This window comes from Vidua macroura, chromosome 20, assembly GCF_024509145.1.
Source record: "Vidua macroura isolate BioBank_ID:100142 chromosome 20, ASM2450914v1, whole genome shotgun sequence".
In the NCBI taxonomy this organism is placed as follows: domain Eukaryota; kingdom Metazoa; phylum Chordata; class Aves; order Passeriformes; family Viduidae; genus Vidua; species Vidua macroura.
The window spans coordinates 5,433,727-5,451,450 of record NC_071590.1 but is presented as its reverse complement, the minus strand read 5'-3'; the positions used below and the strand labels follow the sequence as shown (position 1 = coordinate 5,451,450).

Below are 17,724 nucleotides of genomic sequence, written 5' to 3'. Positions count from 1 at the left end.
GCGGGGCCGCGCAGGCGCCGCGCGGGCTCTGGAGGTCGTTGGAGTCACCGCTCGCGCCGCCGCCGCCGCCGCTCGCGCCCGCCGTGCCCGCCATGCTGTCCCGCCTCAGCACCGCCACCGCCACCGCCCTGCGCCGCGGCATCGCCACCTCCGCACAGGTACAGCGCCCGCAAGCCGGCACCGCGCCTCGGCGCCGGGCCCCGCGCTTCCCCCTCCGTTCTGGCGCTGCTGCGGAGCTCGGGGGGAAGGCGGGGAGGAGCCCCGGTGCTGCTCGGCGAAGGGGCTGTGGAGCACAGGCGCTGCCCGGTGAAGGGGTGCAGGGCGGGGATGCAGGCCTGGCTGTTCTCCGGTCTGGGCCTGCAGGGCCGGCGTTGGACATAGTTCCTGCTGCGGGGGGAACGCAGGCCCTCGGTGAGGGGGCTGCGGGGTCGGGAAGCAGCCCCGGTGCTCCTCGGCTGTGGAACCCTGAGTCTCCTCGGTGAGGGACTGCGGGGCTCCGGGGAGCCCGGACCCCTCCTCGGAGCGGGGCTCGGGGGGAGCCCGGACCCCTTCTCGGAGCGGGGCTCGAGGGGAGCCCGGACCCCTCCTCGGAGCGGGGCTGCGGGGCTCGGGGGGAGCCCGGGGAGGGCTCCATGTCCCCACTGAGGGGCTGCGGGTCCGGGAAGGAGCCCGGGGCCTCCATGAGGGGACTGCGGAGCCCGGGAGCTCCGCAGTGAGGGGGCTGCAGGGCTCGGGTGTAGCCTGGAACTCCTCGGAGCGGGGCTGGGAGCGTGTGACGGTGCCTGAGGCGGGGAGAGGGCGCGGGGAGGTTGCGGAGCGTGGCTCGGGGGTCTCGGTGCTGGGTGTGCCGGGCTGGGCCCGGTGGCAGCACCGTGACCCTGCGGGTCTCGGCCCAGCAGCTCCCACCCTGCTGCAGCCAGGCTGCGAGTGCGATAATCCTGTATGAACTTCCTCTCTCTGACGGTGTGCAGAGGGTGATGGGTTTGCTGCTTCCTCCTTCTAGTGCAAAAATGCCCCTGCGTTCGGGAGGTGTTAAGAACTAAAGCTGTTGGTTGGTTTAGCAGTAATCCTTCGTGTGCCAAAATCCACTGTGCTGGCTCCAGACCACTGCTGCTGTGGCTGCACGGGTAGAGACTGACCTCTATCCAATGTTAACAGGCCGGGTGGGATGTAAAAGATTGATTATTGCAGCTGTAAATATGTGTTGTGTAGGAGAACCTTGTCTAAGTCTTTTCATGGAAACTGTATTTATTAGCAGTGAGATTTTGACCCCACGGTGTCAGCTCGGTCACAAATGGGGCTCAACAGTGACTCACTCCAGACTTTGCTTCCTCTTATAGAATTTTATGCAAAATTCTATTCGTTACCATAGCAAGAAAACTGGGCTGAGGTTTATCTGGTCCAGTTCTTGGGTAGATTATTTCCTGTCATAGCACAGTAATTAAGCTGTTGGTGAGGGGACGTGGAGCTATTATGGCTTTTATCTGGTAAGATTGTGATAAAGAATGGGTTTCTCAGCAGTAATTGCTCATTACATCTCCACAGTAGTTTTCCATCACTTCGGCAGTGTTGCACTTTAAAGTTTTTCTGGCCCCTGGAAGGAGCTTTCCTCTTGTGGAGCAGCACTTTGCAAACAGGCATTTGTGAGAGAAATTACACCCTGCCAGTCAGTACCTGAGTGAGGATAAAATTGGTCCACGGGGCAACCAAGCAGAGTTGATTTTACTTGATTCTCAACCACGTGATCAAAGCTGGAAAGTGTTGTCACTTAATATTCTCAGTCCTCAATCTGCAGCTGCTATTTTGGATTTATATCAGGTGTAAGCATTTTCTTCACATACATGTAGTGGTTATTACGTTTCTTATAGTCCATTAAATGTATTGATTTGCCAAATGGAAGGTGTATTTTTTTGATACTGGAAAAACTACAAACCAGATTGACTCTAAATCAGGCCTGGCAGAGTGGCAGGTATTAGTCTCAGGCAGGCATTTTTGTTGGGAGAAGGGTGATCCCTTGTGTTCCTTTGCCCTAGCCTTGCTTCCCTTTTGAGCTTCAGATCACAGGTAACCATTTCCTCCAACCTGTCCTACCAATAAGCCTGAAGGATCTCTGGGGGGCTGCTGTGAGGGTAATCTTCTGTAGGCTTAGACTATCTAGTTTGCACAGTGCTTGGTAAAAAAAAAGTGAGAAGCAGAACTAAAAGCAAAGAAAGAGTGGTGAAATCCCCAAGGTCACTGCTGGGGGTGGGGGGTGACTGCCAGAACAGCTCTACAACGTGTTTGTTGTCTGTTTTGCACAGAACAATGCCAAGGTGGCAGTGCTGGGGGCCTCGGGGGGCATCGGGCAGCCCCTGTCCCTGCTGCTGAAGAACAGCCCTCTGGTGAGCAAGCTCAGCCTCTACGACATCGCTCACACTCCAGGCGTGGCAGCCGACCTCAGCCACATCGAGACCAAAGCCAATGTCAAAGGTACCCTGGGAATGGCCTCAGTTCCAAAGGGATCCTCCCAGAGGGGTGGCTCTGACCCTGAATGCCCATTGCTTGTGAGGGGAAAGCTTCACCCACAGTCCTCAAGCCCAGTATCAATTTAAGTAGCTTTTTCCTCAAGAGGTGAAAGATTAATTAAGGTTTAGCTGATTAGATTGACGTGTATGGAGATAAATATGGGCTGTGGTTGCACTGTTGAAGGGAAATTTGTGACGTCTGGCAGGAAACATTCAGTGAAATTATCTCAGAGTGTTGAATTTAAAAATGGGTTTAACATTCCCTGGGTGTCCACATGAAATCCATGTGCTTCTTCTCTCTTAGATTCTGATGAAATCAAAACTTAATCTGCTCATCTTTCTTTTATCTGAAGATCACCAAAAGGTGACATTTTACATGAATGTGCCAGTCTGCAGTTCTTTGGGGGCACTGACTCTAGTGCCAATGCTTTTGGAGAGTAAATAGACATAGCAGGAGGAACTAAGAGTTTGGAAACAGGTGAATGTGAGATTCTCACCACTCTCATTCTGTAAGTTTTGAAACAAAGATAAAACATGAAATGGTATCCATCCATAATTGTATTCCTTTGCTTTTCAACGTTAAGTCTAAATTGAAGTTTAAAATTTTAAAAAAGACTTGATGCCTCTGGGCATGATTTTATACTTCAAAGTGTCAGCTATTTAATAACTGTCAAAAACATAATGCCTGAAAGTCTTCCATTTCAGGCTTCATGGGACCTGAGCAGTTGCCAGAATGTCTGAAGGGCTGTGATGTTGTTGTTATTCCAGCGGGAGTCCCAAGAAAACCAGGTAGGTTCTTTGTTGGAAGGCCCCAGGGCTGCTTTGAAGTGCATGTCTGCAGTTCTGCTGCTCAGAGCTGTGTCTGTTGGGGTGTAAGTGGTCTGTTCATGCCCCTGCCCCAGAGCTCCTTGTGGTATCAGGCAGCCCATTCAGCCTCTCTTACGCTGTCCCTTCTGAAATGGGCTAAACTGATTTCTGGAGTTCCCACTCGGGCCTGAGCTGCAGAGGCTTTTCATGCAAGTGATCCTAAACCTCCCTTAGTGTTTCTTGTCCCAGATCAGTGCTCAAGGAATAAAAACTGGTTCTTTGTTTCATTTCTCAGCAGAAGAGAAATAACCCATTTTCTTTTGTGTCAGTTGTACAGCAACTTCTTGGGGCATCTCCAAAGAAATGCTGTTAAGCCTTCCTAGAATGTTTCTGACCTGCTCCATTTCCACTCTATTTTTCAATATCCTATTAGGAACATAACAAAATTCTAGACTTTAATGCCTAGCTCTCCCTAAATCTTCGTTTTTCATGGTTAAAGTAGTTGCTGCAATAGAAATGGGGGGTGGCACTTACACAACCAGCAATATTTTGCACACAGCAGTTGTCATTTAAACCGTAGTTGTGGAAGTGACTTAAAAGAGGGAGGAGAATTCATCCTGGGAGCAGTTGTGCAGCTCTGAGCACCACTGGTGTGGGTTGTGTGGTCACAGTGTTCTTCAGGCAGCCTCAGTGAAGTGGGTTCTGAAATGCAGAGTTGGGCTGGTTGCTCCTGGAAAGGGCTGATCTCTTTATTGGTGAGAGGAGTTACCTGTGGAGCCAATTCATTAGTGCAAGTGGAGAATTTGTTCTTGATCTGTGAAACCAGAGGCTGATATGTGTCTGTGCTGAGCAGAATATTGGATTTTGATTGGATTTTCTGCCTGTGATGGTAACTGTGGGTAACTTAGAATCCTGCCCTGGCTGTGTTTTAGGTATGACCCGTGATGACCTGTTCAACACCAATGCCAGCATTGTTGCCTCTTTGACAACTGCCTGTGCAAAGCACTGTCCAGAAGCCATGATCTGTATTATTTCTAACCCAGTAAGTGTTTTCTGAAGACCTTGGAATGTAGAGGAAAAACCTCACCAAATTCAGATTGAGTATACCAAATACTAGAGTAATCCAAATTCTTACTAATTTTGACCAGTATCTTTAAAGTCTGCAGTGTATTTGCAGAAAAGCCTGGTTCTACTAACCCATTTTTCTTGGCTGTATTTAATTCAGAGAAAACTTGGATGTAAAAGTGCTTAATATCTCCAAGTCTCTGTGACTGGTTATAATGCAAGCTGGTGTATTAGCTGGGATAAAAACCTTAGCTCACTAAGGGAGGAGCCTTTGTAATGGAAATGAGCAAATTTATTGTCTTAATGGTTATTTAAAATTAATGATTTTTATTCCTGCCTGACTCTAAATTGCTCTTCAATTTAGACATTAAGGTAATTGGCTACAGTTGATTCCAAATTGGAAGTATAGTTCAGGTGGTTAATTGGCCTGTTAAGTTCATGAATTGTCTTCGTTATTAAACTGCTTTTAATCAGTGCTTGCCTCTTCTTGCTTGTAGGTAAATTCAACCATCCCAATAACTTCAGAAGTCTTCAAGAAGCACGGTGTGTATAATCCCAACAAAATCTTTGGTGTTACAACACTGGACATCGTCAGAGCGAATACTTTTGTGGCTGAACTAAAGGCAGGTCATGGTTACATGCAGGGGGAGGGATACTGCCTGCTTTGATCATCAATCTATAAAGAAATGCTTCCAAAATCACTGCAGAGAACCAAAGGAGCTCAGATTTCTGTGCAGCTAGAGGCAAAGGCAATGATTCCCTGTCTCCCTTATTTAGAGGAGCCTGAAGATAAGGTTTCTTGGAAAATGTGTTTCAAGAGACTTTGACCTTTCCTTTTCATAGCTGTGCCCTGCAAGTGAGCTACGTGTTGGCCTTAATTCCTTTGGCATTCCCAAGCCTGCCATGCAACCAGAGGAGAGGCTTGAGTTGTGGTGTGTGTGTTTGCAAGTCAAACTCTGTGCTGTGTGTCACAGGATACTCTGCAAAGTATCAGGAGCTGTAGCAGGTTACTGCTCTTAATAGCCCTGGTGGTGTTTATGTTGTGCTGCTCTTTATCCAGCCCTGCAGTAATAATATCCTGTGACTGTATGAAGTGATCAGAGTAACCCAGAGTTCCGCTCCGTAGATGTGGCTTTGTCCCTGGAGTGCAGCTGCCTCTGGAACTCCTGCCCTGCGTGTCCTGATACCCAGGGCAGAGAGTGAAGTCACTTGTTTTTCCTGCTCATGTGCTTCAGAAGCTGGAAAGTTTCATGTTTCCTTTAGGGCTTGGATCCAGCTCGAGTAACTGTTCCGGTTATTGGTGGCCATGCTGGGAAGACCATCATCCCTCTGATCTCCCAGGTGAGTCAGGGTGACAGGTGTGTGTGGCAGCACACTCATCAGCATGTTAGGGTTGATATAAAGTGCCTCTGTGATGGCAGGAAATGTGCTAGGATAGGGCACAGAGAGTCTTCCCTGCTCTCATGGCTGCTTTCCTTCTGGGATGGGATGGAAGGCAGCAATCTAAATCTGACCCCCTCTGGGCAGTAATTCCAGCTTTCCTCTAAAGGAGTTTGGGATAAGAACTGAGGGGTAGTGTGGGTGTTTAGGTGTCCTGGCACTGTTTGTGACAGGTATCTCATGACAGGAATACCTGGCTTCAGGAGAAAAATTGAATTGATTTTGCCATGATGGACTGGAAACCCTGCTTGAAGCACAAGCATTGACAGGCACAGCTCAGGCTGTGCAGGGAGGCCTGTTCCAGCCATGACTGGCAGTCTGGCCCTTCAGCCAGGCTGAAATGCAGTTCTAAAGCAGGTGCAGTCTCGTGGGGAGATGCTGGGATGTGACCAAGGAGCACTCTAACAAAGGGAGAAAAGCTGTGCCCTAAGTGGGGAATAAAGTATCCTTTACAGAAGGATTTTCTTGGGAATAAGAGCAAGGGCTTTGGAGCAGCTGAATGCAGAGTGGTGCTTTAGTTAAACAGTCCATTGGGACAGACACAACTGTGCTTAAGCTACTGGTGTAGCTGTATCTGAAGGTTCAGTGATTTCCTGAATACTGCTGGAAAACTGGATCTTTCATAAGGCTCAACTTCCATAATGCCACAGTGACCCAAATATTTACAAGATGACTTTCTGAAATTCCTAATGCTTGGAGGGTATCTGTAGTGTACAGGACTACACAGTAATGAGGAGCCATGGCAAGCCCTGGTTTGGCTGTGAAGCTGTGGTTTATCCCTGAGGAAGCTGGGCATGGCTGGGTTCCTCTTCCCGGCCATGCAGTAACCCCAGCTCTGATGACTTTTGCTGTTGGTCAGTGTCACACAAGCTGTGAGCTGGGGAAACCCATTTTGCCCAATTGAGAGCTGTTGTTAACAACTGCAATGGTACAAAAAGTACTGTGTGCTTTATGCTGAATCTGAAGGGGTTCTGGTATTGGTATTAACTTCTTTTTTCCCATCCAGTGCACACCAAAAGTGGAGTTTCCTCAGGATCAGCTGGAGAAGCTTACAGCAAGAATTCAAGAAGCTGGGACTGAAGTTGTCCAAGCTAAAGCAGGAGCAGGTGGGTTCTTGAGTAAAGCTCCCAAGTAATTCTTGTTGTCTGTCTGTAGGGCTGCACTCCTCTGCAGCTTAATCTTATTTACAGGCTAAGAACTGCTGGTTGTCAGTCTCACTGCTCTTCTCTGTCAGCTGCTGCCTGGGCTGTGCTACTAGAAACAGCTCAGTATGTAAGACTAAATATTATCTGATCCCACACCACCTATGGCGTTAAAAGAATCTTTTCTGTCAAATTAAGCTGTTTCTTTTATAAATCTGGTCAATTAGATACATGTAGCTGGCCAGAAGCTGCTGCTTTATCTAACTGGCCATGAGCTTGAAGTCAATGACACTGCATTATTGCTGCTCTGACAACACACTGGTATGGAAACCTTTGATGCTAAAGGAAGTATCAAATTTCAATGTGATCTGTTCTGAAAGTGGTTTAACTCTTCCAGGATCTGCCACCTTGTCTATGGCCTATGCTGGTGCTCGGTTTGTGTTCTCCCTGTTGGATGCCATGAGTGGAAAGCAGGGGGTTGTTGAATGTGCCTTTGTTCGATCGGACGTGACAGAGGTCCCATACTTCTCTACACCGCTGCAACTGGGGGTATGTACTAATACAGCCTTACAAACAGCAGCTATGGTTGTGTCATGTGGGTTTTACTCCGTGGTTTCAGTTTAGCTGAGTGCCTGCTATTTCTGGAGTTAACAGCTGAGTGTGCCTTTAAGAGTCTGCAGTGTTTGGATGTGGTACTTAGGCACATAGCTCAGCTTGACAAGGATGCTGCTGCTTTTATCTGCTCTTGGACTGCAGGTCACTGAGTAACCAGAGGTTCAGACTTGGCTTAAGAGGTCACATTTGCCTCAAGTCAGGCCTGTTTACTCTGGGCTTTCATATGATTAAACAGAGTCAGCAATCCTGTCTCCTCAGCTTGATCTGCTACAAGCAAATCCTCAGAAACTGAGGCACATGGGGACCTACAGCATGGATTAGGATTAATAGCTTTTTTTCAGGACCTCTGCTGAACTCTGAAAGCAGTGTTCCTTTTGTCACCCATACCCTGGGGGAGTGGAAAACTGATGCTGCAGCCCTGTCATGGCTGCTGGGATGCAAAGGGTGGTGTTTGCTGTCTTAGGGCAGGCTGGTGAGGGGATGGAGGCAGGGGGATATTAAGGGGGAATGTCGACATCTTGAACACCTGGGAGTGCCAGTCTGGGGCCGTTTGAGATGGCAAGCAGAGGGCATTCACCAGAGGAGATCCTCTTGCCAGATGGCAGGTGTGGAGTTAGGAAGGATCAGTTGGTGTCAGTCTCCTCTTGAAGGAGCTGCTGGGTTGGCTTCTGGTTTCACATAAGTGGACAGTGAATGAGAAGTTAGTGATGGCTCTAGAAGTTGCCACAGATTGTAAGAGGCTTCTTTCCAGGAAGCACAGGGTTGGCAGACTAGAGATGACACAGGTGCCAGGCTGGGTCTCTGTCTCAGCTGGGTAATACTTAGTCAGAGCTGTTAAGCTACTCTTTAGGTCATTCAATGAATGGTTAATCCTTAAATCCTCTTTCCCCTCAGAAAAAAGGAATTGAGAAGAACCTAGGCCTTGGCAAGCTCTCCCCCTTTGAAGAGAAGATGGTTGCTGCGGCCATGTCTGAGCTGAAGGGTTCTATTAAGAAAGGAGAGGAATTTGCAAAGAACTTCAAGTGAAGACTTGATAACGGAGAGGAATTAACTTCCTTAATTTATTAAGGCATCATGTCACTTTTCGACTTCTGATTCAAAGCTCATGCTTTGGTTGAAGTCTGTCTGTATTACCTTGATGCTTGTTGCCAGTGCAGAGTCTAATCATCAATAAAACAGCCTCATTTTTTCAGTGTACCATGTGGAGTTGTCCTGATGTGCTTGTCCTTTGGAAGGTGGAGGCTGTAGGTCTCCGAGAGGGGATTGGTTTCAGCAGGGATGAAATAACCTTGGAAAGGGGAGGGAACTGATTACTCCCAACTCTGCTGCTGCCTGGGTTTGGGCTCCTTGTTCAGCACAGCCACTGGGAACTAGGTGTGACCAGATCAAGATGGGTATAGGGGCTGCACAAGGGAAAACTGAGTGAAATGATCCAAAAGGTGTTTTTTTCAGGAGGTGGCATTACCTCTGTTACCTTGTGTTACCTAAATCTCTTATGTAATTTGATTTTAAAGGAGTTAGTGAAAGAGCACAGCGTTTGAAATGTCAGTCCTGCACTAAGACAATAATTAAACTGCTGAGAGCCACTTCTTTCTAGTTAGGAACAAAAGCCTTGATTTAGCATCTCCATAAATTTCCCTTACATTCATCCTCTTGTGAATATAAAAATAAATGTCTGCAAGAAGATGGTGATGACGAGTTCTGTTGCTGACTTCTTTGAAGGTAAGCTTTAATGAAGGAAGCTATTAATTCACTCTTCCTCCGTGCTCTGCGCTGCTTACGCTGTTGCTTTGAATTGCTCTCATCCGTGTAGGTTGAATTCTAAGTTGAACAGACTTTATTTTGATGAGTGAAGGAAAAGCCAAAGCCCAGCACCTCTGGAGGAACTGAGGTGAATGTTGGTTTGAGCCAGAGAACATGGGGTAGTTGCTTACAAGATACCTAAAAGTCATAGATACTTTCTGATCACTGCCTTTTATCTTTCTCCCATGTGTATTTTTTGTCTGAGCTCTCTTAACTGGGTTTTATTTTTTTGATTTTAATTAGTTCATCATTCTGTACCAGATCACACAGTTGTGACTGTTGTAGATGCATGGAGAATAATGTGCCTGGTTCTTTTCCTGCCCTGTGGAAGATGTGGGCAAAGAGGGCAGCAAGCACAGTCCTTGTCACTCCTCTGCAGAAATCCAGCATGTTAAAAGCTTGATTTCTTTACAGGAATAGTAATGAAATAGAAGCGTTGGCAGTCATTACTCAGCAGGCTTGGAACAAAGTAATTATTAGGTGGTATTAATAGAATTAAAGATCGTGTTGGAGGGGGCAGGGGAGGATGTCGGAACTGGAGGACACTGAGGAGGAGTGACAGGCCAGACCTGGTAAATGTGGCAGAGAATGTTCCAAACAATAAATGGAAAGCATGTGGCAGACTGTTCTAACTGGGTGTAGGGGTCTTGTAGGCCTGTCAGCAATTTCAAACCTGAAATAGGCAGCACAGAGTGTTAAAAACGGTGTGTGTGCCCCTGCAGAGGTGTGTGTCCAGCCTGGGTGCCCAGGTGGTCCAGGGCCACTGCTCCACGAGGCCGCAGGGAACGCCTTGCCTTGCAACCAGCAGGACAGGAACACACATTTGTTCCAGTCCTGCTATTTTTAATACAGCAGATAGAGCAGATTTCTGAGCATTGGAGACTCTTCAGAACTTGAGGTTCATCGTGTGGCTTAGGTTATTCAATCTTTTCTTGTGTCAGCAGTCCAAACCCAGCAAAGTCTGAGGGAATTGCTTGGACAAGCAGAAAGCTTTGCTTGTACCAGTAGGGACTCGGGGGCAGCATGGGCAAGTGGAGATGAGGTGGAAGAGGATTATGTCTCAGCACCTGCTGACTTTTACGTTCTCCAAGGTCTCCTTCAAATCTCCTGAATGTAAACAAAGTCCTTGCACTGTCTGGATTTTGGGGTTGTTTCTTCTCCCCAATCTCATGCTGCATTTTTGGAGTTGCAGCTATTCCTTGTGCTGGAGATCTGCTCCCTTTTTGGAAAGGACAGGGGACACCCTTTTGTGGCTTTCTGCCATGAAGTCAGAGGCCAGAAGGACACTGGCTAAAGGTGAGAAACGAGCTTGTGTCAGTGTTCCCTGCTCAGTCACTGCTGTCCCCGTGGCTGAGCAGTGCTGTGGTGGGTAACAATCCCTCTGGAGACTGGAGATGGTTTGTAAAGGTGTGGGTCATCCCACCGCTTCTCTCTGAGCAGATTCCCTGGAGGAGGAAGGGATCTGGGGCATATCCCTCCCTGGGAGGAGTAGGGATCAGCTGGGTGTACCCAGATAGGCCAAGACTCTGTCCTGGAAGTTGTTTCCTGGTGCTGTGGCTCTGAGCCACAAGGCCTTCATCCTCTCTCCTCGAAGTTCTGCAGCAGGGCTGCCCTGCTGAGTCACAGCACTCATTCCAGTGCTGGCAACCTTTGTGTTAACCTCCTGTGGAAGGGAGTGACCAGGTCTGGAGGAGGTGAGAAACCTGCCCTGTGCAGGTCTCTTGGGTTTCATCCTTTTTACTGAGCAGACTTTTGCCTTGATGGTCTCTAAGCACTTCTTCCCCTGCAGCATCATTTCTGCACATGGAGCTGCCGCCTCCTCGGGCAGCCCAGCCCTGCACCGGAGCACAGATGTCAAGATACAGAGGAGATGTGTGTGGAGAGTAATTAATAAAGATTCTCCAGATGGCCATATGTCAGGTCACTCGAGCCCACCTGCTGCTCCTGTCCTGCTGCAGCAGCATGTTAAATGCAGGAAAGGATAGAACAAGGAGAAAAGCAAATGCTGAATGGTGTAACTCAGGGCTCATCCTGATCATCGTTGTCCTGGGGGGCTTCAGGTGGGATGGCAGGAGCAGGCTGGCAGACCTGTGTCTGTTATTCCTGGGAAATCTGTTTTCCCTTCCTGGCTCTGTGCAAGGGCCAGTGCTTTGGTGTGGGGGTACAAACCTCCCACCCTGAGCCCCAGCTGACCCTGGGGGGCTCTGGGTGCTGAGAGCTGCCAGCAGCCACTTTCCTTGGGCTAAGGCTGGTACAGCTGTAGCAGGTGTGGCTGAGCCTAAGGACAATCCATGGCATTTTGGTGATATTTAGGAGAAGCAGAAGACAGAACAACAGTTTAGTGCAGCCTCTGCCTTGCCAAAGCTGGCTGACTTCCCAGCTCCAGCAAAAGAGCAAGACTGGAAGGACTGAAGGGGTGGCTGGAGGTACTTCAGAAAGGTGCTGGGTAACTATTGCCCTCTCTCAGGAGCCCCTTCTCTGAAATTCACAATATCCAGTGATTTCTCTGCACAAAAGCTGCCAGGACAGAGAGATGTTGCTGCCCTTTCCCTCCCTTGGGCAGCCCAGCATGTGCACCACCAACCCTGGGGTACCCTGTGCTCAGCCTCACATTACTGGGGCTGGCAGTTCAGAGCAGGCAGCGCATCCTCTGCCCAGGAATGGGGAAAGGAGAGGTGGAAATACACCCCGAGGATGGCTGGGTGTAGCTGGGGGCACAGGCAGATCTCCCCCACAGCCAGCTCAGCTTCCCCCTTTCCTCACAAGGCAAGGGCAAAGGGTTTTAACATGAGCAGGAGCATCACAAACCATCTGAGCTGCGGATTTGGCTTTGCACAGAGCTCTCCTCCTCCCCTGGCTCTCCCGCCAGGCCACAGGCAGTGTGAAATCACCACCTTTGCATTCCCTGCTCTTGACTTACTGCAATGCCCGAGAGCTCCCATTTCCCTCCTGGGTGCCTCAAAGCAGAGCTGGAGAGCGGCGCTGAGACAGGAGGGTTTGTTTGCATTTACAGGGAAACCTGTTAATAAAGGAGACCAAAGGGACTGCTCTTTTCCTGGCTGCGGGAACAGATGGCTGGATAACGCAGTGCAATTAATATGCAGGGAGTCCTGCCGGGGCAGGGATTTGATTGCCTGTTAGGAGAGGTTAGCACGCTCAAGCTGAGCTCTGCCACCACACTGCCCGTCCCTGGCACCTGCTGCCTGCAGGGACTCTGTGGGACACTGGGACAGAGTGGATGCGGTCACAGATGAGACTGTGGGGCAGGATGCAGCTGGGGACTCCGGGACAGTGGCAGGTCTCTGCTTCTTCCATTCTGGGTGATGCTCTGGGAGGGTTTGCCCTTTGGGTTTGTAAAAGCAAAGGGTGGCTCTGGTGATGAATGACTGCTCAGTGATACTTCCAGGCCGGAAGAGCAACTCTGGATTGTGTTCTTTGCTCCTGGACTTGTTACCTCTGAGTAAGGAGAGGCCAAGGAAAGCAGCAGGCAGGAGCTCCTGGATGAGCTGAGGGAGGTGGGCACAGGAGGTGGACATCTCCTTGCTGCAGCACAGCGCGGGTACAGAACATTTCCCAGGGCTTCAAAGAGTGACCCGATAAATCCACAGGGAAGAAAAACCCCTGCCAAGGGCTAGGAGGGTTAGGGAACCCTGAGGAAGCAGGAAACCCAGCAAACCCACCCCAGCACTGAGCTGGGCCACGTGGCCACACGGTCAAGCCCGAATCGATGGGAGCCTCCAGCCGCCGGGCCAGGATGGAACGGCCCAAGGTCACCCTGGGCACGTGTGGGGCTGTCCCTGTGCCCTGTCCCCATCCTATCCTGGGCTCTCACGGGATCGCGGTGCCCCCAGCCCCTTCTCGTTCATACCTTCACTTCCCCCCCCCCCCCCTCCATTTTCGGGTATTTTCTTCCCCCCCTGCCTTGTCGAGGTTGTTGAGCACCATGAAAGCCAGCGCCAGGCTTTGATCAGGGGCTCCTGCCTGTGCCGTGCCAGCAGCACGTTCCCGCACGGCACCGCCGCTCCCGGCCGCCCTTTCTTCTGCGTCAGGAGGAGGCTGCTGGAGATGTCGAACCTCAGCGCAAATCCTTGCAATTAGGCCTGTTCTGCTGCCTGCCTCGTTTGATCTCCTTTAATTATTTATCACCTTTTCTTTCTCCTCTTTCCTAAATCCTCGGTTTCTTTCAAGTGATGATTTCCCTCCTCTCCCTCCAGCCGTGGCCGGCTCTGCCTGTTTGCCTGCAATTACCGACCCTTCTGCTCCTTGCATCTCTCCCCTTTTGTTCTCCATCAGATCACTCCTCACTGCTCTCATGGCTTCACCCTGCCCGCCTGCCTGCCAGCTTTTTCCTCCTGCTTTTCTAGAATTTTTCCCACCTGGCTGGCTACTGCCTCTCTCCATCCCATTCCAGGTGTGGTTCTGGCTGTTTGCTGCCCGTGCCAGGGCTCCTGCACCCCGGGCTGGGCTATGCTCCATCTCCCACTGCTGTTCTCCCGGGCTACTGGTCAAACCATGCAGTGGTCCTGCTACAAAGCCCTGGCTCCTGGCCAAAACCAGGAAGCCCCATGGGGCTCCTGTCCTTGCCATGCCAGGGTCTCCCTGTGCTGCTTTTTCATCCCTCATTTCTTTGTTTCCCAGGACCTGATGCATTATTCAGCACCGCGGACGCCGCGGGGTGTTGGGAAGATAACGGTGCTGCAAAGGGCATGGGCTCACCCTGGCGATGCTGGGTTTTCCTGTCATGGGCTGATTTCCCCCTCCAGCGTTAAACCAGGAATAGTCCTGACCATGCAGGAGGTGTCACCTCCTAGGAGGTGACATCTGCTGTCAGCCCTGGGGGGGACACGGCAGGGACAAGGGTAGGAGCAGGAGGAGGCAGCAGTGGCCCTGGCTGCGCTCCAGGGGCTGCACCTCCCAAATCCAGCCCCATGGCTTGGCTGGAGTTTAATAGAGACGCAGGTCCAACACATGGCCACTTGTTTCTGTAGTCCTGACATGGATAATGGATGCAGGATGCAGGTTTTGCTCGGCAGATGTAGCAAACAACCCCAAACTCTTGTTTAATGCTTGTGGAAACAGGATGCTTGTGCCCTCCAACCCTGTTTGCATCTGGGCATGTGCACCCCCAGCTGGACCTGTCCCCACGGCTGCTGCCACCTCAGCCTGTGCACAGGGACGGGGAGGAAGGTGAGGGATGGAGGGATTTTGGGCTGGTTCCCATTTTGGTTCCTGGGTCTGTCCTCCCTCAGGAAAAAGCATCACCCAGCTGCCACCAGCTGTGGGGACATCCCCACCCACCAGGACAGGCCTCTCCAGCCTTGGCTGCCCCCAGGAAAGCTCCCTTTAGACCCCATCTCTGACTTCCCATCCCTGTCTCTGCAGAAACTCCCTCCAAATCCTGCTCTGAAGCCAAATCCCCCATGGAGTGATGGCCAGGTGCTTTTGTTGGGCTCTGCTTCGGAAGCTGCAGCCAAATTCAGGAGGGAGCTGTGGTCACAGGGGATGCAGAGCCCAGACAGTGCAGGGGAAACTGAGCCAGGGGTGGGACCGGGTGCCCCCAGCCAGATGTGTTTGGTGTCCCTGGCCGAGCAGCCAGGGTGAAATCCGAGCGTTTTGGGAAGATAAACCCTGGCCATGACCACACTGGGCAGTTTTGAGGTGGTTTAGGGGATGTTTGGGAGCTTTCCCTCTTCTCTGGTTTTACCGTTTCCTGCTTGCTGAGGAGGGCGAGTGCTTGGCATCACCGAAGGAAATGAAAATTAATTATGGGCTCATTAACACAGACTCGTTACCTGAGCTGCAGCACTGGGGAGTGTCCCCACTGGGGACCTGACACCTCCTGCATCACCACAACCCCCAGCCATCCCAAAGCCCCCACACCTGCCAGGGTAGGGGTGTTCCAGGCGCTCCCAGGCAGCGCTGGAGAATCAGCTGGGAACTGGGCAGGGCTGGGGACACTGGGCTGGTACTGGGGGACCTCTGGGGACATCATGGTGAGGAGGTGAAGGGTGGGATGAAATTCAGGGTGAAATATGGGATGGGATGTGATTCAGAGTAGGATATGAGATGGGATAGGGGGTGGAATATGGGATGAAATGCAGGGTGGGATACAGGATGGGGTTTAGGATGGGGTATGGGTTGGGATGGAGGGTGGGATATTGAATGGGATGGGATATAGGGTGTGGTGTGGGATATGGGATGCAGTGTGGGATATGGGATGGGATACAGGGGGAGAGGCTCTGTGGAAGGATAGGGGGCTCTGTGCAGTGGGGAAGAGCTGTGGAGGGATGAAAAGGGCTGTGAAAGGACAGGGGGCTCTGTGTAAGGACTGGGGGCTCTGTGTAAGGACTGGGGGCTCTGTGTAAGGATGAAGGGCCGGTCTGTGGAAGGACAGGGGTCTGTGGAAGGATGGCACCCTGTGTAAGGATGATGGGGGGTCTATGGAAGGACCAGAGATCTATGGAAGGACAGGGCTCTGTGTAAGGACGGGCTCTGTGTAAGGACAGGGCTCTGTGTAAGGACGGGCTCTGTGTAAGGACGGGCTCTGTGTAAGGACAGGGCTCTGTGTAAGGACGGGCTCTGTGTAAGGACGGGGCTCTGTGTAAGGACGGGCTCTGTGTAAGGACGGGCTCTGTGTAAGGACGGCAGGGCTCTGTGTAAGGACGGGCTATGTGTAAGGATGACGGGGCTCTGTGTAAGGACGGGCTCTGTGTAAGGACGGGCTCTGTGTAAGAACGGGCTCTGTGTAAGGACAGGCTCTGTGTAAGGACGGGCTCTGTGTAAGGTCAGGGCTCTGTGTAAGGACGGACTCTGTGTAAGGACGGGCTCTGTGTAAGGACGGGCTCTGTGTAAGAACGGGCTCTGTGTAAGGACGGGCTCTGTGTAAGGACGGGCTCTGTGTAAGGACGGGCTCTGTGTAAGGACAGGGCTCTGTGTAAGGACGGGCTCTGTGTAAGGACGGGCTCTGTGTAAGGTCGGGGCTCTGTGTAAGGACGGGCTCTGTGTAAGGACAGGCTCTGTGTAAGGATGACAGGGCTCTGTGTAAGAACGGGCTCTGTGTAAGAACGGGCTCTGTGTAAGAACGGGCTCTGTGTAAGGACGGGCTCTGTGTAAGAACGGGCTCTGTGTAAGGATGACAGGGCTCTGTGTAAGGACGGGGCTCTGTGTAAGGACGGGCTCTGTGTAAGGACGGCAGGGCTCTGTGTAAGGACGGGCTATGTGTAAGGATGACGGGGCTCTGTGTAAGGACGGACTCTGTGTAAGGACGGGCTCTGTGTAAGGACGGGCTCTGTGTAAGAACGGGCTATGTGTAAGGATGACGGGGCTCTGTGTAAGGACGGGCTCTGTGTAAGGACGGGCTCTGTGTAAGAACGGGCTCTGTGTAAGGTCAGGGCTCTGTGTAAGGACGGACTCTGTGTAAGGACGGGCTCTGTGTAAGGACAGGGCTCTGTGTAAGGACGGGCTCTGTGTAAGGATGGGCTCTGTGTAAGGATGACGGGGCTCTGTGTAAGGACGGGCTCTGTGTAAGGACGGGCTATGTGTAAGGACAGGGCTCTGTGTAAGGACTGGGGGCTCTGTGTAAGGACGGGGCTCTGTGTAAGGACGGGGCTCTGTGTAAGGACGGGCTCTGTGTAAGGACGGGGCTCTGTGTAAGGACAGGCTCTGTGTAAGGACGGGCTCTGTGTAAGGACGGGCTCTGTGTAAGAACGGGCTCTGTGTAAGGACGGGCTCTGTGTAAGGACGGGGCTCTGTGTAAGAACGGGCTCTGTGTAAGGACGGGCTCTGTGTAAGGACGGGCTCTGTGTAAGGACGGGCTCTGTGTAAGGACGGGGCTCTGTGTAAGGACGGGCTCTGTGTAAGGACGGGCTCTGTGTAAGGACAGGCTCTGTGTAAGGACGGGGCTCTGTGTAAGGATGACAGGGCTCTGTGTAAGGACAGGGCTCTGTGTAAGGACGGGGCTCTGTGTAAGGACGGGCTCTGTGTAAGGACGGGCTCTGTGTAAGGACAGGCTCTGTGTAAGGACGGGGCTCTGTGTAAGGACGGGCTCTGTGTAAGGATGACAGGGCTCTGTGTAAGGACGGGCTCTGTGTAAGGATGACAGGGCTCTGTGTAAGGACGGGCTCTGTGTAAGGATGACAGGGCTCTGTGTAAGGATGACAGGGCTCTGTGTAAGGACGGGCTCTGTGTAAGGACGGGCTCTGTGTAAGGACGGGCTCTGTGTAAGGACGGCGGTCTCGCAGCGGCGCGGTGCAGGTGCGCCCTCCGGCCGGCAGGCGGCGCTGCGGGCGGTGGCGGCGCGCTCCCCCGCGGCGGCGGCGCTCTGTGTCGGGCGGCTCCGTGTGCCGGAG

The 17,724-nt window shown here is 51.6% G+C and overlaps 1 protein-coding gene across 1 annotated transcript; it reads left to right on the top strand.

Annotated features, from left to right (window-relative positions):
• Positions 1 to 5: 5 nt before the first annotated feature.
• Positions 6 to 8,770, top strand: MDH2 (malate dehydrogenase 2). Its single transcript, XM_053995172.1, has 9 exons — positions 6 to 158; positions 2,301 to 2,469; positions 3,210 to 3,293; positions 4,244 to 4,353; positions 4,874 to 4,999; positions 5,640 to 5,717; positions 6,823 to 6,922; positions 7,356 to 7,507; positions 8,468 to 8,770. The coding sequence occupies exons 1-9, from the start codon at positions 93 to 95 to the stop codon at positions 8,597 to 8,599; spliced, it is 1,017 nt and encodes a 338-aa protein (XP_053851147.1). The 5' UTR covers positions 6 to 92; the 3' UTR covers positions 8,600 to 8,770.
• The last annotated feature ends 8,954 nt before the right edge of the window (positions 8,771 to 17,724 follow it).